Source organism: Ahaetulla prasina, chromosome 3 (assembly GCF_028640845.1).
Source record: "Ahaetulla prasina isolate Xishuangbanna chromosome 3, ASM2864084v1, whole genome shotgun sequence".
Taxonomy (NCBI): domain Eukaryota; kingdom Metazoa; phylum Chordata; class Lepidosauria; order Squamata; family Colubridae; genus Ahaetulla; species Ahaetulla prasina.
Genome location: NC_080541.1, coordinates 160,994,029 through 161,021,077, shown reverse-complemented (window position 1 = coordinate 161,021,077; position 27,049 = coordinate 160,994,029). Strand labels below are relative to the sequence as shown.

Genomic DNA, 27,049 nt, shown 5'->3' with positions numbered 1-27,049 from the left:
AAGCAACTCTTTCTACCTTTGCAGATAGAAAAAGGACTGCTTCTTTTTACACTATCCTAGGGAATGCAGTGGCTCAGTGGCTAAGATGCTGAGCTTGTCGATCAGAAAGGTCAGTTCAGCGTGAGCTCCCGTTACTTTTCTCAGCTTCTGCCAACCTAGCAGTTCAAAAGCATGTAAAAAATCCACATAGAAAAATAGGGACCACCTTGGTGGGAAGGTAACAGTGTTCCATGTGCCTCTGGTGTTTAGTCATGCCAGCCACGTGACCACAGAATTGTCATCAGACAGCGCTGGCTTTTTGGCTTAGAAACGGAGATGAGCACCGCTTTCTAGAGTCGGGAATGACTAGCATATATGTGCAAGGGGAACCATTACCTTAAGGGGGGAGCATAGCTCAAGGCAAGGCTTTAGGGACAAAATTTCAGTTTATCAAAGCCTTCACTAATATAATCAATGTTGTAGGGTTCCTAATGTAGATCCAAGCCTATGAGATTTTGTTAGTAGGAATAATGTGTCCCTTGAACTGGATTAGGTTCCACACAATGGTCTTGCTGGAATACCAACAGAAACTGACGTCGTTTTTAAACACAAGTACCCCAACATCTTACAGGTTCCTTACCTCATAATGAAGCCTGCGGGCTTTACTCATTGATGGCAGGCTGGATTGTTTGCCACTGATATTTCTGAACACTTGAAACACCATAAAACACAGGAACAAGAAGTAGAGGCAGAGACAGATTCCAGCAACAATAATAAATGCCATCTTAAATGGTAAAGTTAAGGGAACCAATAAAGGCAGTAATAGCAGTAGTTCATTTGGCATTTTGTTTGCAAAACAAAATCCTATTCTGCTCTTAAATGCAAGCACAGCAAGAAATGTTGCATTTGTGACACTTGATGTTTGCTAAAATAAACTTGGAAATTAAGCCTGTAACAAATATGCTGCTGTTCGGCAAGCTCATCGTGTTATTAATGTCTCCAATCATTTCTGCCCACCCAGTATATATTCCAGCCGAGTGAGTGTGCTCCAGGTCCCCTCCATTAAGCAATATCCTGTAAGCCCTAGGTAGCATATCTTCTCTGCTATGCCTCCCCCAGATAAAGACGGAAATTTTGAAAAACTTCCACTGATCCCAGGCCTGGGATTGATGTTTGTTATTTGTTTAAGGTCATTATTTTGTGTTGTGTAGTTTCTTGTTTATTGAGTCATTTTAGTCTGGTCTGTCTGTCTGCAGTTATGTCTTCAGTTGTTTTTATGGTTTTTTTTCTAGTTTTCTACTCTTTTCATAGTTCACTGGCGTTGGGCAGCCAATAAATTTAAATAAATAAATACATAGGCTAAAACAAGGAGTCCTACCATTTGTGTTCCATACTAAAATCCTGGGCAAAAAAGCAACTAACTACCCTGAAACCTCAGAAAACGCTTGTTAGAGGTTTGCACTGCCATGACCTTGTAATTTAGCACTATTTCATCAGCTTCACATTGAGCATTAATGGCAAAGAAACTCAGAAGAGGAGGAGATGCGGAATGGAGATCTCAGGTTCTCCTTCACCAAGGTTGACAATGGAGGATTGGAGGAAGGGAACTGGCCAGTTGCTGACAGAAGAGTGGTGAGATTTGGGGAGGCACTGGTGTTGAAAGGAAGAATGGCCAGCTAAATCCTGATTTAGCTATCTACACTACTTACCAGAGCTTATAAAACATTTGCTAGACCAATTCTTGAATACAGCTCACCTGTCTGGAACCCATACCACATTTCAGACATCAGTACAATTGAACGTGTCCAGAAATACTTTACAAGAAGAGTTCTCCACTCCTCTGAATACAACAAAATACCTTATGCCACCAGACTTGAAATCTTGGGTTTAGAAAACTTAGAACTCCGCTGCCTTCGACAGGACCTGTGTTTAACTCACAGAATCATCTATTGCAATGTCCTTCCTGTTAAAAGACTACTTTTGCTTCAAGCACAACAATACAAGAGCAAACAATAGATTTAAACTTAATGTTAACCGCTTCAATCTTGATTGCAGAAAATATGACTTCAGTAATATAGTTGTTAATGCTTGGAACACACTACCTGACTCTGTGGTCTCTTCTCAAAATCCCCAAAGCTTTAACCAAAAACTCTCTACTACTGACCTCACCCCATTCCTAAGAGGTCTGTAAGGGGCGTGCATAAGAGCACAAACGTGCCTACCATTCCTGTCCTATTGTTTCCTTTCATTATATCCAATTAATATAGTTATCACATACTTATGCTTATATATTATATAGTTACTTTCATGCTTATGCTTATATATACACTGTTGTGACAAAATAAATAAATAAAATAAAATAAATAAAATATGTGAGAGGGTAGACTCAGATAGGAGGACTTCAGGGGTGCCAGTGTCCTAACAGGAACAGTTCTATCACTTTGAGAATAAAATATCTATTTGCATGTAGTAGTATGTACCTGGCTTTGGATCGCATTCAGGGTAAGAGATGGGGAGCTCGAGGATGGCCCTGGTTTAAAATGAAAAAATAAGCCACAGTGGCTCTTCTAAGACTGCAGGTGGTTCCTATGGTTGTCAAGCAGGACATTGAGACATCACTCCACAACTTGTGATTTTACTGCTGGCTTCTCCATTGACTTGATCAGCTGTAAAGCATGCAAATGGGATCACGTTACCATGGGGACAGTGATAAATTATAATGTCTGCTGGTTGCAAAGTGCCTGAATGTCAATCATGTGACCACGGTGATGGAGACAGTCTTATATAGGAGGACTGGTCGTAAAATTATTTTTTCAGCACCATCATAACTTCAAACAGTTGCTATACATGGCAGTTATTAAGCAAGGACTATCTATAGCAGGGGTGTCCAAAGTTTTTTTGGTGAGGGCCAAATACAGAAAAATAAGCAAAGGCACGGGCCACACCATTGAACGGGGGGGGGGGAGGGCTAATTTTTTTTCGTACCAGTTCTGTGGGCGTGGCTTATTTTGGGGTGTGGCTGAGGAACTCTGGGAATTGAAGTCCACAAGTCTTAAAGAGACCAAGTTTGGACACCCCTGATCTTGGCTTTTGTTTTGTATTTGGTATGAACTTGAAACTCCCTTCATTATTCCCTGCCCAAGGGGTGGAGGCGCGAGGAGCCTCGCCAGGCGGCCTGAGGAAGGCGAGGGTAGAACTGCTGGGGTCGGGCACGGCCAGCAGCCTCTTTCCCGCTCGCCGCCGCCTCCTCCGCCCCCTCCCTTCGTTATTCCCTGCCCAAGGGGTGGAGGCGCGAGGAGTCTCGTCAGGTGGCCCGAGGAAGGCGAGGGTAGAACTGCTGGGGTCGGGCACGGCCAGCAGCCTCTTTCCCGCTCGCCACCTCCTCACCTGTTTCTCGATGGCTGTCAATGCCGCCACGCGTGTCCGACATGGGGAGGTGCGAGGAGCCTCGCCAGGCGGCCGAGGAAGGCGAGGGTAGAACTGCTGGGGTCAGGCACGGCCAGCAGCCTCTTTCCCGCTCGCCGCCGCCTCCTCCGCCCCCTCCCTTCATTATTCCCCGCCCATGGGGAGGAGCCACGAGCCTCGCAGCGAACCACCGGGCAAGTACCGGGAGGCGGCCGAAAAGGGCCATATTGAATTATACTTTCAGAATTTGCTGCGGGCCAATAAAAACTGACCCGTGGGCCGCAGTTGGCCCGCGGGCCGTAGTTTGGACACCCCTGATCTATAGTATTCAGGGATGGCTCCTGCCACTGTATAAATTTAGGAAATAAATAATTTGATGGGTGTGGGAGATAGAAGAAAAGGCTGGTGTGTGCACCTTTATCAGACTGCTGACCACCTTAGCAAGGAGAGGAACGTGTTTATGGGGATAAAGGTAGGTTGTGGTTGAGCCTGATATCCCATGTTGTGATATTGATATTGATGGGGAAAGTGAACTTATCAAGTAGTAAAGATCAGGAGACATGAGGGAGGGCACAGATAAGCCATTCCATTGGAAGGGGAGCTGGTAGTTTGGTACCAGTTTTTGCTTTCGCTCTGTGGTCTCATTCCCAAGCTCGATCTCTGGTGGCCTCAGGTTGATACAGAAAATTCCAGGTTCATCTATCACAAGATCTTGTTCACTGATGATTTGAAAGTGGATGAAGAGGCAGACCTGGCAATTTACATTAGTAAAACCTGGTTGCATAAGGGTAGCAATGTCACCCTCATAGAATTCTGCCTTTCTGGATTTCATGACTTATAGCAACCTTGATGCCAAACCAGCAGGTGGAAGCACTGATCTATAGAATTGCCTATGACCATGACATCTACCTGTGAGATATTTGTCTTAAATGTTTTATGTATTCTGTTGGATCATGGAGATAGTTTGGGGATCCTACACAAGCATTGGAGTCTACCCCTCATCATTTGGTGTTGGGTGATTTCAGCTTCCATTTCCTCATGTCTGAATCTGGAAAGGCTTTGGACCTGACTATGGACAAGTATAAACCCAAGATCAATCCTATGCCATGATGGTAAGGGAGGAAAAGTAATGCAGCCTTGAATCAATGTTCCATGAGGTTTAAATTAAAAAAACAACAACCCTATCAGCTTATTAGTGTCACCTTCCCAAAATTCAGAGGTTTTGGGGCAGAACACAGAAGATAACAAATGGTTCTGAATGAAGTAAAATGCAAAGGATACAGCCAGCTCTGTGCCAACATCTGTAGCCCAGATACTATAGAATGGATTTTTTAATTGTACTCCTCTGGAAAAGAAAAACAGTAGATCAAATTATACATACAGCATGTGTAAAAATAATGAACTATTTGGGAAGATTGGAGGAACAATGTCTAAAGAGCCCCTGTGAGCTTTATGAAAGGGAGGAGTGATGTTCTTTTAATTGCTTTAAAAAGTGTATTTCACTACACAGAACCAGAAATGCTCAATGGTCTATTTCCATGCTATTCACATTGCAGATAAAAATAAAAGAATAGTTTTATTATTAGCTTGATTCAAATCCTTTTTATTTGTATGAAACAACCTGGGGAAGAACTATATACTACCAGAAACAATTAACCAGAAAAATATAATAACTATAAGTCTCTACCCTTTTCCTCTCTTCTCTAACTTGCAATAACAAAATGTGTGATGAGATATGATATAATCCTGTGCTTCTCTGCTCTTATTCAAAGCTTATTGTTGTTACAACAGAAGAGAAGGTTACTACGATAGTTAAATTTACTTATGGGAAGAAAAAGTTTTTTAGGCTGGGTACTACTCTCTTTAGTAATATCCAACAAGTCTGGAAATATATTTTCTTTTTTACAAACATTTTCTTTATACAAAAGAAACAAAACGTGTATTTTATGATTGCAATGGGCAGGCTCCATTATGGTCATATGTTGAGGACTATCTGTACAAGTTTTTTTTTTTAAATGAACAATATCCACAGTAAAGCTAAGTTAGAAAAGCTATGAAAAAGAAGGCATTCTTGAACTTAATAACAGCAGCAAGGCTGTTGATTGGACAATATTGGAAGAAAAAAGAGTTACCTACAATAGAAGAACGGATATTGAAAGTTACTAGCTTGGCTGAGATGGCTAAAATCTCAGCTTTTTTGAAAGACAATACTCAGGAAAGATATTTAATTGAATGGAAAAAATGGATTATTTACAAAACAGATATCAGATTAAGAAATATCAGATTGCCTTTGAATAATTAGGAAGTATTATTTTATATAATGGGGGGGTTAGGAAATGAAAAGATGAGGTTAATTGGATTAGAAGGGAAAATTTTACTCTATGTTTGATTTATGTATAACAATACCTTGTGATTGACCCGGGAAGCCGTGTGTGTGTGTGTGTGTGTGTGTGTGTGTTTGTGTATGTGAAGGAGGGGGAAAAGGGTTTTGTGGGGAGGGGGAAAAGGGGGGGAAATGTTTTTGCTTGTTAAAACTTTTTCAATAAAAAAAAAGAAGGCATTCTAATTACCTCTCGCACATGTCAAAGGCAAACAAACAGAATGCGCCTACAGCTATTGGTCCAACTTGTTTCCAGTAAGCTGCGAAACGATTTCGTTCATTCTGATCCTAAAACAGATTAAATAAGAAGATAATAAAATCATTATTAGAGGAGACAAAAATAAAATGTATTGATTTCGCAGGTATAATTAGAACGGGAACTGTAGCAAAGGATTTGTATTCCGAAATCATACTTTATATTAGAACAATGGTGAAGATATGGACATGTAAAATGTAAACCGTCATACTTTAGTAAAACTAAATAAGACTATGGAATGAATCCCCATCTCCAGCAATCCTATACATGTTGATTCCCAGAAGAAAATGCAAGGATGAAGCTTTTCTGTCAGCTTTAGCCAATTACAGCTAAGGTTGATCCAAACAATATAAAAATGATAGGATCTTGAGTCTCATTCTTTTATATAAATCTTACTCCACTAAGAAATTATTAATTTGATATTTGTTTTGATAATAAAGCCCTGTGTTCATAACTTCCAGCTATAATAGACTACGGTTCTCATAATCCCCACCCAGCTCAATTTATGGTTTATTTTCTGAGAATAATTGGAGTGCTAGAAAGTGGGGAATTGCTTTGCAGAATGAAAACAAACTGTAAAATATATAACAATGGACAATGGGGGGAGGGGGGAATCCTGGAATAGTATACTCACAAGCTCATGTGAGAGCACCTACCATCATATGCTCTCCACAGAAGATGATCCAAAAAGACAAGAGCATAGCATAGAAGATCCCTTGACGAATATCTCCAAAAAGCAGCATCCAAGTCCAGTCAAAACCAATAGAAAACCATTCTACTGGAATGTTTATGAAAGTCATAGAGATTCCAAGGGTAAAGATTATCCTGAAACAAATAGTAACATTTCCAAAAACTCTTCCACTTTCATCAGTTGTTCCAATAAGCTTTATGTAATATTCAGGTAAATGCCTCCTAAAATGACCCCTGGCTCCACCTACTTGACATGCTACAAAGGCCGATATAGGCTTTGTACTGATGGAAGCTGCACACCACCACAATATATAGAGGTACTAGGGATGGGCTAGACACACCAATATTCTTCCTGACTATGTTTGTCTGTCAAACTACCTATCTAGGAAAATTCTAGCAATGGTATCAAGTTGACTCAGTTTTTTAAACAGGGGTGTCAAACTCGCATTGTCACAGCAATGTCATGTGACGTATCAGGATTCTCCCCCTTTGCTAAATTGGCGTGGCCAACGCATTACACATCCAGCCTGCAGGCCACGAGTTTGACAGCCCTATTTTAAAACATTTCTCTGAATTCACATGAAAAGTTCACCTTAACTTCAGTTAGTAAAGTCTACCTGAAAAAGAAATTAGTGACTCAGTGCATCTGTCCACAGCTGGTAAATTTGTTATCAGCCATAGTTATGGCAAGTAGATGAATCTATAACGTGATAACATTTTGAATGCTACAAGACAGATTTCTTGTTATTTTTCAAATAGAGTATGTTGGGAAAACAAGGATCAGTCACCAGGTTGGGAGAAAGCTGTTTTAGCTGTTCTACAAGATGCAAATAAAATAGTGTACCGCCAAATTTAGAAAGTGAATAGAGGGAGAATATGCTTCAGTACTGGATTTTTTACTAGCATCAGAATTCTTTAACATTAGAACTAAGACAGTTACAGTCCAAGACATCTAGAGGACACCAGACTATCCCTACCTACTTTGTTATATCTTACTGTGTAGATTAGCCAATCTTGATTTAACAGAGCTGTAGAATAAACTGGTAGCATGGGCTCCTCAAGGGGGAGTAATGACTGCCATTCCAACAATAACTACACAAGATTTGGTCTCCTCTTTCAAAAAAAAACAAAAAAACAGACAACACTTTCATGATCATTGCTTACTTTTCCAGGAGCACAGGTGACCGTGTCATCTGCATGATCCGTCTCCAATACCAAACCATGATGATGAAAATGCTGGGTGTAAGGAATGTTTTCATGGCAAACCAGACTTTTGTGAAGCCTCCGTTTTGATGGATACCCTGAAAATGAACTTAAGTTTTAGTGCTGCTTTTCTTCACATTGCTAATACCAATCCTAGTCTTGCAATGCTTCATTTGTTTAAACTACCATAGCCTTCCCACTTATCCAGAAGATCTTATAAAAAACAGGTTAAAACAACAAAGACAGATAATATAAACACACTGTTTATATTAAAATATGCACTATACAATCACAGTAGCAGAGATGAGTTGTACTTGGGGAACATAAGACATGGGAAAGTTGTAAACAGAAGAGTAAAAAAATAAATAAATGAAACATTTATCTGGTGCCAAAAGCTAGTAATGTTGGAATGTCAAATGGACCTCAAGGCAAAAGGTCTTCTAAAAGCAGGGTGCTGAAATCAAGAAAGCTTTTGCCAGAGGTGGGATGTTAAGAAGAGCACTTAGAGGCTCTTTTAAGTATTAGGGCCTTAAGCTGCTAAGTTTGAAATTTGACTATTAACAAATAAATTTCAAAAAAACAGAAGAGGATACATGGAAAGACACCCCTGAGGTGAGGAAAGATCTACTGAAAGCTCAACAGAGTGAAGAAGCGATAGAGACAGAAAAAATACTTAGATCAAACATGAATGATATAAGAAGATATAAGACCCCAAGAGAGGACTATTGGAGATGTGCCAAGAAGAAAATAAGATATGAGATATGAAAATGGCAAGAGATGAGGGATAGATTTGGAATAGTTTAACATAGGAGTTGTTTTATTAAAAATTAGTATAGAGGTAGTAACTAGAAATGGGGGAAATATTACTTTTTAACTTGGGAACTATTTTATCAATGGTTAGAAAATAGAAGCAGAAGTTAGAAATTTAAAATCAAGGAAGATATGTTAACAAAGATGAAGTAATTAATGAATATTGAATAATTACGACAAGTAAACATGATTAATAGACTTGGGCGATAACGGTTATCAATGTGATGTTTACATGATGTTTATAATGTTGGATATTATTAATTGATTATAGACAAAACTGAACAGAGCATTTAATTAAAGAATGGAAAATGTTTAATAAGGATAAGCAAAGACCATGGCAAATGGATTTTGAGACTAAGTCATAATTATTGTGTATAAGTTCTATTATGTGTATTTCAAAGAGATTGCACCCAAACAGTACACTGCTATTGTGAATATGGAAATTTTATATATAATAAAGAAAACTGCTTAATAATAAAAGAACCAAATAAATTTCAGCTCAATTCTTCTAGGACTGATGTTATTTAGTTTCAGAAGAGTGCTAATATTCTCCACTAGCTTCTGAATTGTCCTCAAAGAAAAAGCCACATAAATTGCTCTATGGATTCAAATGAGGCTAGTCACTTTTTGTAATTTTATGTAAATAGAAAATAAATAAAAATGCAATCTAAGTAGGCCCCTTTTATCATTTCCCATATTCTCTTAGTTTAGCTTCTTGGAAGATGAAGAAAAGAAAGCAGTATTGCTCTTGCTCTGTCTGCAAAATGAAATTCAAAGTCAGGTGACAGACAGGTGCTGATAGTCTAGCAAAATGGCTGCTTGCTCCTGGAGGCACTGAGGAAGCGATTACCAGCAGAGCAAGTGAAAAATTAGTTAATTTCATGGGTGCAAAGCAGCATAATGGCTGAAGAGCCATCAAAGGGGGAAAATCTGCAGGGAACCTGGAAACTAATTATAGGAACAACATTCCACATTTCCAACCACTGAATTATCATATTCTTTTCTTCTTCTTTTCCCGCACCCCAAAGATTATGGACTTAATTCTGTGTTTTAAAAAGTAATTATAGGAGCTGGGAGACAACCTTTATTTTTGTTTGTTTGATTGATTGATTGATTTTATTTTATTTTTATACCGCCCTTCTCCCGAAGGACTCAGGGCAGTTTACAGCCAAATAAAACAACATAGACATAGACAAAAATTAAAAACGTATTAAAAAACTGATTATAAAATGGCCAAATAGAATTAAAACTAAAATAAAACCATCCTAAAACCCCACTTAAAAATTTTATCAGGCTAGCCCCGCACGATGGAATAAAAAGGTCTTGAGCTCGCGTTTAAAAGACCGGAGGTCGGGAGTTGACGCAACCCCGGAGGCAGCTCATTCCATAGGGCTGGAGCCCCCACAGACAAGGCCCTCCCCCTGGGGGCCGCCAGTCGACATTGTTTGACTGATGGCACCCTGAGGAAGCCCTCCCTATGGGAGCACACAGGCCGATGGGAGGCTATAGGTGGCAGTAGGCGGTCCCGTAAGTAACCCGGTCCTATGCCATGGAGCGCTTTAAAGGTGATAACCAACACCTTGAATTGCACCCGGAAGACCACCGGCAACCAGTGCAGGCTGTGCAGGAGAGGTGTTATATGGGAGCATCGCGGTGCCCCTTCTATTACCCGCGCAGCCGCATTCTGGACCAGTTAGAGCCTCCTGGTGCTCTTCAAGGGGAGCCGCATGTAGAGAGCATTGCAGTAGTAGTTATAATTAGCTCAGCTGCAAAAGATCCTGTAATCAATATAAAACATCCCAAATAATTACCTGCCAATTCTATTCTGATTCTACTTCCTCAGCTACCAAACCTACTAGTCAAATTAGTTAAGGAGATTTTAAAACACTGTGGAAATTGGGTTTCCAAATTCTTCTTTTGAATGGTAAGGCGCATCATATGCTCATTTCCATGCTAACTTACTGAAACAAATTCTATTGTCCACATTTTCAGTCTGGTTTCTTTCTAGTGGAATCTAACCACAAAGAATTTAGAATAAAATAGTAAGCGCAATTAATTCCATATTCAGAATTTCAAAATATCTCAACAAATATGTGAAATAAATACAGATGTTTGGATTCTGTTAGGCTTGCAGCTTATGTGTATGCTTATACGGAGAAGGAAAATAGTATAAAAAAATATTAACAGATACTTACCACTAAACGGATATCCTTTATTTCACCAATTCCTACATTAATACCTGCCTTTTCATTCACAGGAAGACGAATGTTGAGAAGATAGTATTTGTGAGCTACGGTCCCAATCTCCATGAATGGGAGAAAGTCACAATCGTAAAACTTCCCTTCGTGCTCTACAGTCTATTGAAAAACCAGATAAGAAAACAGTGCTATAAAGATCGAACATATCCATTCATAAAACTATTGTTCCTTTATAATGTATGAACATATACACTGTATTTTGGAAATTATAACTGCTTTCTTGGGATAGGTTCATATTTCACACCAAGCTAAGGACAAATAAATTGTATAGTTTTTCTTTATGTGACTTTCAACTTAATGGGACAAGTTAACTTAAAAATACTGTGCGGATTTTTCTGAAATGGAAAATATTTTCTCCTCTAACCCTAATCCCAACTTTACAGTTATATGTTCTCCCAGCAAAATCGGCTGTCAAAATAACTAAAGACTACGTTTAGTTGTATCATTATTATCATTCAAAGTAAGCATAATTAAACATAGCAAAAAACAAATAAATAAATAAATAAAAAGAACATTGAAACTTACATCTTACTAAAGCCAAACTATAACATCTGTTCAGCCAAACCTGGAAGTGTGAAATAATTCATAACTTTCCACTAACTATGCTTTACTGTAGTCCACATACTGAAATAATTTTATAGGCGAGGGAGGGAGAAATGTATGAACATCCGTAGTTTGGCAAATGATTCTTGGTTGTGATTGTCAAAAACACTGGTGGAGTAAAATTTTTATTAATCTTCCAGTGCTGGGTTATCAATAAAACCATTACTAATATAGACTTACTAGTCCTAGTAGGTTAATAAGGTAAAGGTAAAGGTTCCCCTCGCACATACATGCTAGTCGTTGCCGAATCTAGGGGGTGGTGCTCATGTCCGTTTCAAAGCCGAAGAGCCAACGCTGTCCAAAGACGTCTCCGTGGTCATGTGGCCGGCATGACTCAATGCCAAAGGCGCACAGAACGTTGTTACCTTCCCACCAAAGGTGGTCCCTATTTTTTCTACTTGCATTTTTACATGCTTTCGAAACTGCTAGGTTGGCAGAGTAGGTTAATAGTAAAGTACAAAGTTTCAAAAACAAGCCTCCTTACAATTTATTTATTTTTCTGTATAAATTTATATTTATATTTATAATTTAAAGTTCTTAAACTTCTCAAGATACTTTAATTAAAGTTGGAAATCTTAGGACAGTCTCCAACTATGCTGTATCCTTGGCAGAATTAATTCAGTGCATTTGAAAGCAAATAATACAAAAGAGATTGCATTTTACTAGGACAAGTGTATTAAAACAGAACAGAACCACAAAGAACTTACTTTTGGAGCACCAAATGTACAGTTGAGCTTTCGGGTTTCTACTGCATGTGCCATTTCTGTCCACTCACTAACTGTATCATCACGATATCCTAAGTGCACATCAAGACTAACTTTTGCATTTTCTCCTGCAAAAGCAACAGGATACATGTTAAATGTGTCAAATAATATTTTTATGGCAAAATCAGAGCAATTACTTTTGGCTGCCCCAAATACTGATTGACTGTAACTCTAGACATTCCTTGCCCCTTGTGCCATGACAAAGAGCAGTGTGACAATTCCTTTTGTGCATTGTATTATAGTTTACATCTTCCTTGGTGTAGCTAAAAATCCCACTGCATTCCCTTCACTTACTTTCCAGATTTTTTTTTTTCATGGGTGGCACATCTTTATGAACACCTGTGCTTTGCTTAAAATTACAGTGTGTCACTGACAATCTATATAAAACCAGTACTGCTTGGATTTACGTTAACAAAATACATTTTCAAGCAAGACCAATTACTCCATACCATCAATAATGATCTACATAAAATTATTTATCAAATGTATATCCTGCTGCAGTCTAATCAGACTCTCAGATTGCCACAAAAGTTTGACACAAAATTTATAATATAAAAATCACAATAAATAAAAGAACCTGTTAGTACAATTAGATGATACCACACTTCAAATGCCCATTGCAAGACTCCTATTTTTAACATTTTCATGTCAGAATCTATTGAACCTCCAACAGGAGGATGATTCTAGAGACCTGGTTTCCAGGCTTCAACCTGCCCAATTTTCTGAAAATCTGGAATTACTAGCTGGTTCTTCTAGTTAGTACGACTGAATCTAAAGGGCTGACTCCAGTGGAGAGATGTGGTCCTGAAAGTGACTTGGAGTAAAATTATAAAGAGCTTTACAGGTTAAAGATAAGCTACCAGCCGGTACCTGAGAGGAAAAGGGGAGGGTGGGAGGTGTCGGAAAGGGCGACTCCCCAGCTCCAATCCGTATCAACGGAGAGCCCTCCCTAGCTGCAAGCAACAATCATAGATCCAAGAAAAATCAAGATAAAAGAAAACAAATTTACCTGAAAGGAAAGGGGAAAAAAGCCAAAATCCAAAATAAGAAAAGGATATCCAGGGAATAATATAGTTCAGCTCTAAAGCTCTGGAGATAAAAATTAATTGACCATAGCTGAGGCTGAGTTGAAAAAGGCTGGGGAACGTCACCAGGGAGGCGGATCCTCAGAAGTTTTTTTTTTCCAACTCAGAGACCATAGAGCTAGAGACTGGAATAACCCAAATGGCACCTCCCATCGCCACACTATGGAGAACTGCTGCTGAGCACCTAGATCACTGCAATCTGCCATTCCAGGTGATCTTTAAACATAGCTCTATGAGTACAGCACATTGCAATAAGCTAAGGAGGTGGTAATTGGGGCATGGGATTTGGTTAAGAATTTTACATCATGACTTTGGATGGTGCTGGAGATGCTGTCAAAGTCTTGTCCTGAAAGCTATGAGGATCTGGGTGGGACAGAATAGGCCTCAACTGAATCCCAGCAAGGCAGAACATTGATTTGTACGTCAGGACTTTCCTATGGTCCCAGTAATTCCTTTGAATGGAGTTTCATTCCTCCTGACAGAAAAAGATTGCAGAAGAATCAGAGGAGGACGCCAAGATGCCATTTCCAGCCTTAACTGGAATGTGAATACAAGTAATAACTATTTGTGACCTAGGCCCAAGTAGTTATTATCAGACACAATCAGTCCTAAACAAACATCTTTTATTATAACATCTCAGAATTACTTCATTCTCAGCTTAGTCCAAATTAATTCCAAAACAAGTCCTTCAGAAAAAGTCCTTTGGCCTTATCACAAACCTTTATCTTCTTTGGCACCCTGCCAAAGGCCTTTCTTGGCAAAGCCCATGAAGTTCAGAAACAAGAGACACCAACTCAAAACAGATTTAGTAACGTTGCTTTCCTACAAAGAGCCCAAGAGCCGTTGCTGGTCTTTTAAGCCTTATGAGAGGGGCCAATCATCTCCTGGCCTTACTCCTAAGTCGTCCTTTTTGCTTTAGCTGCTCTTTGCCTTCTGGCAGCTCTTCACATGCGTGCAATAGGAACCGGTTCCTCCTGTTCCTCTGACTCTCTACTGTCTGTCTCTGGAGGCTCCGGAGTCCGTGCAACGCTCCCAAATGGCCCTGGCCCCATTTCTGCCTCCAATGCAGAGCCCTCGTCTGGGCCTACCCCTGACTCCGGGACTGGCCCATTGTCCACCCAGCCTCCTCACTGTCTGACTCCGCTGCCAGCTCCGCAGGCTGCTGGTGGACCAAAACAATACCTTGCTACAATACCTCCATCACTACCCACTTAGACTATTGCAACGTCTACGTCCTGAGAGATTATAGGTAAAACAACAAAACCCCTAGACCAGCGATAGCAAACCTTTTCGGCACCAAGTACCCAAATCAGAATTCGCGTGCATGTGCGCTCACCAAAGTGCTTAAAACCTGAAGACCACTTGTTTTTTGGGCTGTTTTCAGGCACTCCAGGCCCCGCGAAGACCAGCTGGCCAGCTCACATGTGTGCGCTGGAAACCAGAAGACCAGCTGGTGATGGCGCGCATGCCCACAGAGAGGGCTGTGCATGCCACCTCTGGCACGCATGTCATAGGTTCCCCATCATGGCCCTAGACAGTGTCCAGTATCTAAAGACACAAGTAGGAGCCCACTGACTTAAAGTTGACTCATCCTTCCCCTTCCGAGGTTGATAAAATGAGGACCCAGATTGTAGGGGGCAATATGCTGAATCTGTAAACAGCTTAGAGAGGGCTGTAAAGCACTGTGAAGTGATATATAAGTCTAAGTGCTATTGCTAAGTAGAATCAAAATTCATGTTAAGTGGCTTTATTGGCAAAATGTTGTACTAACTGTTCACAGCAACCAGGTGGTAACGCTACAAGGTAGTTCTTCCCAAAAAGGGAATTAGTCCCCCAGCAATGGTCTGCTGGGCAATTACTGTCAATGCAGCAAATGTTCCATCTTTTTTATTGCTATAGAAGATGTCCAAACTGACAGCAACAGTGCTTGAGCAAACTGTTCTGTAGATGATGGTGTGCTCAAGAATCTGATGCCTTCTCCATGATCAAAGGCAAGGGTTAATTCCTGTCTAAATAAAGAATAGAGAAAATTGATGTGAGCCCTTCAAAGTAGGAATTGGACATCACAAAAACTAATGGAACTCTATTGAACATGTACACCCTGTTGAAGGGTGTAGTAACAGTTTTGAAAGCCTGATTATTTTTTGTCTTCCCCTCTTATATCAAAGAGAGTTTGATATCAAAGAGAGTTTGATATAAGAGCAAATTTCATTTTCACTCCCTCCTGTCTCCCAGGGCTAAGCTTTATGATGGTCTTCTTCAAGATTATCTCTGTATTTCTCTCTACTTACTGAGAATCTCAGCTCCACTTCGGTACTTTTATACACTAAAAACAGCATAAAATAATGGTGTTGTATCATTCACAATGTTTATTTCCAGTCTGCATTTGAGTAAGAACTTCTCTGAAGCTCTTCTTTTCTACACATCTGTTACCATTTCACAGTTATAATTTTATTGGGATTACATGGAGAGACACTCATCTAGAATGCTGGGAATGGGTGTGGAAGGGCTTTGTGGTTCAGACCAGCTATTTATAAAGTACCTGAAGGTGTTTCTTTTTTCTATGGGCGCACCATCCTTTTCCAGTTACTTTTCTATTTTGCAATAAGCACAAACTATATATTTCAGATTTAAATGCAAGTTCCTACATTAAAGTCCATCCATTTTGTTTTATTGTGCACACTTTTAGTGGCACGTAAAAGTGTGTGAGCCTTTTGAATTTTCAATATTTCTGCATAAATGCAAAGAAAACTTACCCACAAATCAGTACACAATAAAGAGATCTGGGTGGTATCTGAAACATCATTTGATCAGTTCCCCTGCCCAGAAAATCTAACCTTCTTTCTGGGAAGTGGCCATCCAGACAAAGCTTAAACCTAAGTTAAGAAGTTATTTCTTTTGTTAGATGTGAAAATCTGTGTTGACAGGAATCTCTTCCTATATTTGCCTCTGAATAGTTTTGCTGGTAAACATCCTGGCATCTTATCCTCTGATGTTACAAAATAAGTAAGTTTCTCTAGAACATATATAACATAACATAACATAACATCAGAGTTGGAAGGGACCTTGGAGGCCTTCTAGTCCAACCCCCTGCCCAGGCAGGAAACCCTACACCATCTCAGTCAGATGGTTATCCAACATTTTCTTAAAAATTTCCAGTGTTGGAGCATTCACAACTTCTGAAGGCAAGTCGTTCCACTTATTAATTGTTCTAACTGTCAGGAAATTTCTCCTTAGTTCTAAGTTGCTTCTTTCTTTGATCAGTTTCCACCCATTGCTTCTTGTTCTACCCTCAGGTGCTTTGGAGAACAGCCCGACTCCCTCTTCTTTGTGGCAGCCCCTGAGATATTGGAACACTGCTATCATGTCTCCCCTAGTCCTTCTTTTTGTTAAACTAGACATACCCAGTTCCTGCAACCGTTCTTCATATGTTTTATCCTCCAGTCCCTAATCATCTTTGTTGCTCTTCTCTGCACTCTTTCTAGAGTCTCAACATCTTTTTACATCGTGGCGACCAAAACTGGATGCAATATTCCAAGTGTGGCCTTACCAAGGCATTATAAAGTGGTACTAACACTTCACGTGATCTTGATTCTATCCTCTGTTTATGCAGCCCAGAACTGTGTTGGCGTTTTTAACAGCTGCTGCACACTGCTGGCTCATATCTAAATGGTTATCCACTAGGACTCCAAGATCCCTCTCACAGGTACTACTATTGAGCAAGGTACCACATATACGGTACTGGTGCATTTTGTTTTTGGCCTAAATGTAGAACCTTACTTTTTCACTGTTGAATTTCATTTTGTTAGATAGCGCCCAATGTTCAAGTCTGTCAAGATCTTTCTGTAACTTGAGCCTATCTTCTGGAGTGTTGGCTATTCCTGCCAGCTTGGTGTCATCTGCAAATTTGATGAGTTCCCCATCTATCCCCTCGTCCAAGTCATTGATGAAGATGTTGAAGAGTACTGGGCCTAAAACAGAGCCTTGGGGTACTCCACTGCATACTTCCCTCCATGTGGATGTAGTTCCGTTGAGGACTACACATTGAGTGCGGTTGGTCAGCCAGTTACGAATCCATCTGGTGGTGGTGCTGTCAAACCCACATTTTTCTATTTTATTTAGTAGTAGGTTATGGTCTACTTTATCAAATGCTTTACTGAAGTCCAAGTAAATTATATCGACAGCATTCCTCTGGTCTATTAATTTTGTCATTTTGTCAAAGAATGCGATAAGATTAGTCTGGCATGATCTGTTTTTGACAAACCCATGTTGGCTTTTGGTTATTACTTTGTTTGCTTCTAGGTGTTCGGTGATTCGTTGCTTGATTATCTTTTCCAGAATCTTCCCCGGTATTGAGGTCAGACTGATAGGTCTGTAGTTTCCTGGATCTGTTTTTTTTCCTTTTTTGAAGATGGGAACTGCATCAGCTCTTTTCCAGTCCTCTGGCAGCTCCCCTGTGCTCCAGGATCTTTGAAAGATATAGTTCAGTGGTTCTGAGATCACGTCTGCCAGTTCCTTCAGAACCTTGGGGTGTAATCCATCCGGTCCTGGTGATTTGATCTCGTCTAGGGTAGACAGGTGTTCACTTACCATTTTTTTCCCTATTTTAACTTGTGTTTCTAATCTGTTTTTTGTAGTGCTGTTTTTGATAGGTTGGATTGTTATATGTATGTACAGTGTATATATTTATATCTATATGTATCAGGGCTGAAATCTATTTACCTTCCTTACAGGCTCAGAAATCCACATGCCATGTGTGCTTGCAACATCCATGTGCAGACCTTCTGCGCATGCACAAAACCTTCTGAGCATGCACAGAAGGTGAAAAACACATTACTTCCATGGTTAAAACCAGGAAGTAATGACACTCAGGAGGTGGGTGTCGCCGGTGGTTCGGCGATCACTACCAGATCGCAGAACCACACGCCATGATCGCTACCAGATTGTGAGATCCGGTCAGAGCCGGGAGCATTTCATCCTTGATATATATCAATATTCTTTTTTTAAACTGGATGCCAAAACAGATTAGTCTTACAACTGAGGTCTGCTCCGAGTGCAATAGATAGGTGACTAACACTTACCATTAGTTGGATACTCTGCTTTGGTAGAGAAGGCTACATGTCTTTCATAACTTGATTATAATTTTCCAGTTCCCATCCCTTCATTTCTTTCTTTAAATAGTAAATGAAGGGCATAGATGCACAAGCCCCTGTTGTGTGATGTTGTTGTTTTTGTTCTTAGCATCAACAGTGTTTGAGAGAATATAATAAGAAATCTGGGATGCTAGCTTAAATAAGTAACAGAAGGTGACTCTGCAATTCCAGACATGTACAATCATGACAGTCAACTCTCACAAAGCAAGCTCCATGTTGTTAAAGTAAAATAGCAAACTGCCCTCTGAATTTAGTCTAAGTTATTGAAGCAAGAAAATTGGAACTACTGAAAATACAATTACAGAAATAATGAATAAAATAACGCTAAAGTCTTTATTCCTTGAAAAGATAACTTTCTAAACATTTTACAATCTTTTTTTGGAATTATCATTTTTTAGCCATGCCTAAATAGGGGATTTCTTTTGTAGAAAATTGGGATTCTCCATTTAGTCTCTCTAGCACATCTTCCCATTTTAATTTCGCTTCATGGTCCCATCTAGTCAAATGTCAGGTTCCTGCATACAAGTATTTCCTTTCAGAATTCCATCCACTGCCTGGATGACTAAGCTCTTTCACCAGCTGTGTTATTGCTGGAAGACAGTCAATATTTTTCACACAGTGTATTTGTTTCGTGGGGTTTGTGCAAAATGTGACTTGGTGCTGCATCAGAACAAAAACTGAAATCAGTTTGGCGACCTCAAAATAAGAAAATAAAAGAAGCTCCCAAATGTTCAATAGTTACCACTATTTATAATTAGATGTTAGTCACTTCTATGAGATAAGTGGTTTCATCCAGTTTTTTTAAAAAAAATATCGTATTGACAAAGACTGCAAAGAAATAATGATGTATGACAGTTTGAGTTAGTGAGTTGGGCAACCACGTAGAGAGAGGGGAGAAGGGAGGGGGGAGGGAGAGAGAGAGAGAGAGAGAGGGAGAGAGGGAGAGAGGGAGGAAAGAATTCCAATGATTGCCAAATGTAAAATACAATATTTATAGTAAAATTAAGGTTCAATTCTAGGGCCTCTTTCTCCTGCTCCTGTGTAGCTTCCCACTTTGGGGCAGTAGGAACAATTTCTATTTATGTCTTATTACAGTACTGTAACAGACTACCTGGGTCTTAATCAATTTGCTTCTGACCTTGCCAGAACAAGCTCTCACAATGATCTAGCTTCATTTCAAGAAGTTGCTCATTCTTCTGCTTAATACTTAAAAAAAAAAGGAGGGGGGAAGAAATATTCTGCTGAATAATCTTTTTCTTTGTGTCAATCTAATGCTTGCACAAAGATAATTGATTCATGTATTTAAATATTACACTAATTTTATTCATAGCAGTAGTTAAGTGAAATACAATATTTAGCCAGAAGAAGACTTAATTTCCATAAGCCTGCACTGCATAATAAATAATATCCAGGGGAAAGAAAAACACAGCACTCTCCAAGGTCAAGAACAGCTTGCAAGGTATGTTAGAATTTGCATTATCTGGAACACACACACCTATATTTTTGAAGAAATCTTACCAAGAATCGGATTTTAGGTCACCATCAAAAAACTTCTGATCAAATGATGATTTTATAAGAACTCAACATTTTTACTCACATCATTGCTGAATTTCAGCACTATGCAAAATAAACAAAACCCAGAATTAAATTTAGGTAGATTGGTGACTTTTAGTTTCCTATCATATTCATTTTGTGACTCAAATCAGCCCAGGGGTACTGGCCAAAGGAAGCAAGTGGACTGAGTCACGTAAGTGAGTCAGTGAACCCATTTTTATTCCATTCGTGTCCCCCAGGAATGTTATATGTTCCTATACACACCCTCTCCAAATCTTAATGTCAAATGCCAAAATAACTCTGCCCACCAGGAAACAATTGGAAGCAAAAAATTATGGAAGATATTTTAAGACTAGGTTTCTGATTGCATTGCCTAAGAATAGAAAGAAAAAGAGAGAGAGAGAGAGAGAGAATGTATTGAAAGCCAAGTTAGTAAAAGATTAGGGAGAAAAAGCAGATACAGGAATGCAAAGAATGTTGCACGGCCTTATAGATAACAGAATCTGTATGCATCCTCTGGCTCCTCTTGAATCTTACTAAAATTAGAAGACTATTGAATTATGTTAAAAAAAAAAAAGTGAACTCACATATTGCTAATACTACTATCCCGGATCAAAAACTTCAATCCTTTCAGAGAATAACATTGTATTTAATATTTATTTCTTAAAAGCATTCCAGTAGATGGTTTGGCTGAAAAAAAAAGGTCATTTAATTTTGGTTATCATAGTCAAAATCATCAAAATTAGGCAGCCTATATACATTTATGTAAACTAGGGTATCTACTGTATTTTTCAGAGTATAAGATGCACTTCCCCCCCTAAAAGTGGGTGAAAATTTCAGTGTCTTATACAGCGAATGTTATGGCATTGGGGGGAGGGGAGTTGGTGCGGCACTGATCAGCTGTTCTAGAATGGGCCACAGTGGCAAAGTGGCCGTGGAGGTGGCAAACAGGCTGCGGAAAATGGGCCGTGGCTGCAGCGAATGATCTATGCTAAATGGGCCATGGCAGCAGTGAACGGGCGGCAGCAAACAGGCGGTGGTGACAAATGGGTGGTGGCGAATGGGCCGCGGCTATTCAATAGTCAAGCTATTCTCCAAAGCATCTGAAGGCAGGACAAGAAGCAATGGATGGAAACTAATCAAGAAGAGAAGCAATCTAGAACTAAGAAGAAATTTCCTGACAGTTAGAACAATTAATCAGTGGAACAACTTGCCTCCAGAAGTTGTGAATGCTCCAACACTGGAAGTTTTTAAGAAGAGATTGGACAACCAGTTGTCTGAAATGGTATAGGGTTTCCTGCCTGAGCAGGGAGTTGGACTAGAAGACCTCCAAGGTCCCTTCTAACTCTGTTATTCTGTAACCTAGTTATGTATTTCCAATCCAGGCCAATTGGGAATGTGGTAGAATTCCTGTCCTGAAAGCTGTCAGGATCTAGAGTGGAAAAAAAAAGGTCAAATGAAGCAAGATTCAGAAATCTTCTGATTCTGGGATGATATGATATTTGGATTTTAATTGGGTTGTGTTCTCTCACCGAGAATAGACCAACAGTTTGCATACCCTCCTTGATTCATAACTCTTGGTGAAAAAGCAGATGGAGGTCATAGCCAAAAGGGGCTGATGCAATTTCTTAGACGATATATAATTTCTTAGATCTTATTGCATTTTGTTTTATTTACATTGGTCATGTCAGTTGATTCTTGTGTACTGCTTACACGTCCTTCAAGACTGAAGCAGCATATAAATTTTATAAATAAATGAATATAATAGATCCTGAAGCCACAACCTGGTATCCTCTTAAATCTTCCAAATGACTTATGTTCTTAGACAGCTCCTATGATGGGGAAGCTTGACCTTAAAAAATCCCATCTATGGGAGTTTTGCAAGCACAGTCAACAGCATGGACTTTTTTCAGTTGGGCTAGCTGAGAATACAGGATCCAGGGTTTACATCAAGTCCAAATCCCCTTTTAGCTCTTTAGATGTGCTGGTGAATGCATGTCAAGGTCTACAATACATCTTCAAGAATGGAAATTACATAATAACCAAGCATTTCCTGGCCAGTACTGAGTAGAGACAATGTTAAATTTCTATAGTTAAGATAAAAACTAAAGCCATTTTTAAACAATCAAACTCACTGCCAACTATTACCTAATGTTAATGCAAATTAGTAAGGGATAAGGATTAGGAAAAGCTACATACTGGATGATGATTAAAGCCTACAAAATAAAAAGGCTGTTAAGAATAAATTCTGGCTTGGAATCAGGCCAACTGATACTTTCATTTGCTATCTAGAAATGTCAAAGACAAGGCAGAAATGCATTCACTCAAATTAGAGAGGAAAAGCAAGCCAAGAATGATCTCAAATGACTTTCACCTTCATGGCTATTGACTGCAAGAACAAAATCAGTCAGAAAGGAAAACTTCTGATATCAGATGAATTTGGAAGGAATGATTATTTTGGCCAGCATTAGTTGCAAACTATCAATTTTTAAACAATTATTATCCTAATTAATCTTGCTAGCACCCACATATTCCTTGGAAGTTTTAAAAGGAAATCCCACAAGAATTTCAGTGCTTAGTGAACTGAATTAATTTGAAATTAAAGCAGCTGTTGAATTTTAACCTAGATTATCATGTGCAGTTCTTTAATGTTTCTTATATTCCTGGAAAAATATGCAATTGTTAAGACAAAGATTGTATGTATGGATGTATGGATGGATGTATAGATGGATGTATCTTAAATTAAATCACTATGCATATTGTTTTACTAGTACTAAATCTTGAAAGTCTTCATTTACTATAAACTCTACTTAGAATATTTATATATTTAATTAATTGGATAGAATATTAGTTTCTAACACCATTATGTCAATTCATAGAGTACTGTTTGTGGAAAACTCACTTTTATCCATTTTTTTTTTTTGTTTACATTTATACCCCGCCCTTCTCCGAAGACTCAGAGCGGCTTACAGTGTATAAGGCAATAGTCTCATTCTATTTGTATATTTTTACAAAGTCAACTTATTGCCCCCCCAACAATCTGGGTCCTCATTTTACCTACCTTATAAAGGATGGAAGGCTGAGTCAACCTTGGGCCGGGCTCGAACCTGCAGTAATTGCAGGCTACTGTGTTCTTAATAACAGGCTTTACCAGCGTGAGCTAAACCGGCCCTTTATTTGCTTATGTTAAACTGATATTATGGGATAAACCGATTAAAATTCATAAAAAGTCTGTTATTTGGATCATTTGAATTGATAGTGATTTATTGAATGATAATGAGGTTTTATTATACCAATTGAAGAGAATATAACAGGGTTGAACTGTGAAGCCTATGGTGCTGATGATGCTACCAAGTTAGGTAACGTCTGCAAATAAATAACCAAGCTCAGAGAGCTTAAAGGACTTGACAGTTTTTATTATATTTATTTATTCTGTGTTATAGAGAAAACACATTAAAAAAACTGGCAATATTTTATAATTTCTGTTACATATTGATTTGACTCAGTAGCATTTCTATTGCAGACACCCCTTATAGGTAATCCTTGACTTATAACAATTCATTTAGTGACTGTTCAAAGTTACAACGGCACTGAATAAAGTAATTTATGACCATTGTTCACACTTACTATGGTTGCAGCATCCCTATGATCACATGATCTAAATTCAGATGCTTGGCAACTAATTCATATTTATGACTGTTGTAGTGTATTGGGGTCATGTTTTGTGACCTTCTGTAAAGCAAAGTTACGGGGACATTAGATTTACTTAACAACCATGTTACTAACTTAACAATTCAGTAATTCACTTAACAACTGTGGAAAGAAAAGTCATAAAATGAGGCAGAACTCATTTAACAAATGTCTTGTTTAGCAACAGAAATATAGTTGGGGCTCATCTGTGCTCGTAAGTCAAGGTCATAAATACCTGTATTTATTAGGCATGATTACTAAATGATATGAGACTAAAAATTAGTTGTTATAAATACTTATTGTCAATAAACTAATTCTATATGGAAATATTAAATATTGCCTGGAATAAAGAACTGGAGGCCCCCATTTTATCTATACAGAGTCTTAATGTATGAAAAAAATTCAATTGATTTAAACTATGACTTACTGAAAAAATGTATTTCAAATTTATTTTACATATATTAATCTGACTTGGGAGAAATATTTTAATATTATCAGATAGCCATTTTATTTTTAACTATTGTATATACTGATGGCTCCTACTGATAATAGGAATGGATTTTCCACATCTCCTCATTTCTAAGAGATTGAAAAGACAGATTATATATGGGCCATTATAATGAAATTATAGATGACCAGGCTGAGCCAAGCATGTCATCACTCTCCAGTCCCTTCATGTCCTCAAGAGATATAAGTCCAGCCCACCTTCAATTCCATTTACTTTTATCAAGAGTCCAAAACGACTGCCAATTCATTTTGACTGTTAGCAGTTCAGATTCTTGTAAAAAATGAGTTCACATTCAATAAACCTGTATTCATTTGAACCACTTTGGCTGCTCATTTCCTGCGCTTGACAGAAATATGGTCACTCTTCACTGAAATTTTGGACACTAACTAATTTCCAATTCCATTTATTTTACAGTTTTTCCATTAACTTAGAAATGCCTTTTGCTACTTACTAATTTGGTTGTTACTCTTGAAAGCAATGTCCATATGCAAAATGCAGAGAATAAACTGGAACCAGGGGCTCATCTCATTCTTGGGAAGTGGTATGTGAATGGCAAACACAATGTTATTCGCTTCTATTTGTCTGTTCACCGCTTCATCCAAGTCTCTGAGTTTATTACACTGGTCAGGTCCCCACGGTATAAACCATTTGGTCTTATGATGGTCCTTCTGCAAGTCTATGCACTTTGCCGCCATATAAGGCACAGCAGCCGTAGGGTCTGGGGCTGAAAAATAAACAAACAAACAAAATCCATACATAAGCATTTTAGCATTCACCAAATTCACAAGAAAATCAAAGCTAACTGGATGAATTTGATCAATCACTGTCTCTCAGCCCAACAGGGCCTCTGGTGGCTCAACAGACTAAGCAGTCTGTTATTAACACAGCTGCTTGCAATTACTGCAAGTTCAAGTCCCACCAGGCCCAAGGTTGACTCAGCCTTCCATCCTTTATAAGGTAGATAAAATGAGGACCCAGATTGTTGGGGGCAATAAAAGTTGACTTTGTATATAATATACAAATGGATGAAGACTACTGCTTAACACAATGTAAGCTGCCCTGAGTCTTCGGAGAAGGGCGGGATATAAATTCAAATAAAAACAAAAAACAAAACATAACTTACAGGGTTGTTTTGTGGGGGGTGGGGGTGGAGAATGGGACAAAATGAATGACTACCATGAAAATTGCCCTGAGCTTCTGAATGAAACAAGAAATAAATCAAATAAATGTGGCCGTGTACAAAATAACATTACTTAAGTATCAATTTACCAAAAACGTTTCATATAAAACATCAATGTTACAAGATGAAAAAAGCAAACTATTCACTGACTGAAATTTCACACTGATCTAGATAGATGTCTTGCTCTTTCTATTTCTGTGAGTGGTGTCATATACCAGTCAACCTAATTTGTACATTCAACCTAATTTGTTGAATAATGCACAGGTAGCTTAATTCACACAAAGCATCAAGCCCCCCCCAACTATCTTGACTTAGTGCAAACTTGGCAAAAGGAGCTGGACAGGTAAGCTACAAAAAATGTTGACAGGCAGGTCTCTGCTCTTAGAAGGTTCTAAAAAGGCAAAAGGGAACTGTAAATACCTATCACCTATTATAAGTGACCAAGCTTAGCCAGAAAGTGTAAATGACTCAAAGACTTTATATACACACACACACATATACACACGTTTTCTGACCAAAAGACCGACTGACCTACCTATCTATCTACCTACACACACACACACACACACACACACATATACACACACGCATATATATATATATACATGCCATCTTTTTCCTTTTATTAATCCTTTTGGTGTCCATGAAAGTTTCTTGTGCAATAATAGGCTAATAACATTTTATTAAAATGTTAAATTATAATATGTATGTAAATATATTAAGTGTATTATCACATCTAACTAATTCAACAATATGCAAGGCAAAGCATAGAGGTAACCTGCAATCCTACAGTTTATAAGCCATTTTTTCCTACTGATAGAGAAATCCCCAGTAACAATGACATGACAATCTTCTGAAACAGGGAGCAAACCCCACTCTCATTTGGCACTGAAGTTGTTTGCTAATTGGGCAACAAAACATCTTCAAGAAGCCCACCAAGCTCAGAGAGCATCAAAGACTCCATAGACCAGAGGTGTCAAACTCACGGCCTGTAGGCCAGATGCATCACGTGCTGGCCCCACCCAGTTTAGTGAAGGGGAAAAAAAATTCCAATACATCAAGTGACAACGTGAGTTTGACACCCCTGCCATAAACAGATATTACTGGAATTCAACCTAGCTCCATCAAGGTGAGTGAGGCACCCCTTACCTATGGATCCAAAACAATATGATGAAAAAAAAGTCACCTAAGTGATTTAATCTGCTGCTAAATCTATTCAGGTCAGATTTCAGAATCACATAACACAACAGAATAAGGTTGTGGCTTGCCACATAAAATTCCCGATGTGATTCTCAAAATGGCAATTATTTCCTACACAGTCTGCTTTTTACTTTGTCTTATAGTGCACACACTTGTATCATACTCAATTAGCCAGTCTTTTAATCCTGCTCATAAAGCAGTGACCTGCTCCAATGAACCAAATGAATCTCCCTGGGCCTCCCACTCCTAGAGATCTCGTCTTGTCTGATAGTGGATTATACAAATTTATTTTACAGTATGATGAACAAGCTCTTAAATATCTGAAGCCAAA

At 38.8% G+C, this 27,049-nt stretch overlaps 1 protein-coding gene across 1 annotated transcript in view; it reads right to left on the bottom strand.

Annotated features, from left to right (window-relative positions):
• Positions 1-27,049, bottom strand: part of WLS (Wnt ligand secretion mediator) — a 45,384-nt gene that overhangs the window by 6,519 nt on the left and 11,816 nt on the right. The window contains exons 2-9 of the mRNA XM_058177162.1: positions 24,790-25,062; positions 12,292-12,416; positions 10,919-11,080; positions 7,875-8,011; positions 6,677-6,845; positions 5,955-6,052; positions 4,666-4,729; positions 620-763 (exon numbers count right to left, since the gene is read on the bottom strand). Of these exons, the coding sequence (XP_058033145.1) occupies positions 620-763; positions 4,666-4,729; positions 5,955-6,052; positions 6,677-6,845; positions 7,875-8,011; positions 10,919-11,080; positions 12,292-12,416; positions 24,790-25,062 (1,172 nt within the window). The remainder of the gene's footprint in view (positions 1-619; positions 764-4,665; positions 4,730-5,954; positions 6,053-6,676; positions 6,846-7,874; positions 8,012-10,918; positions 11,081-12,291; positions 12,417-24,789; positions 25,063-27,049) is intronic.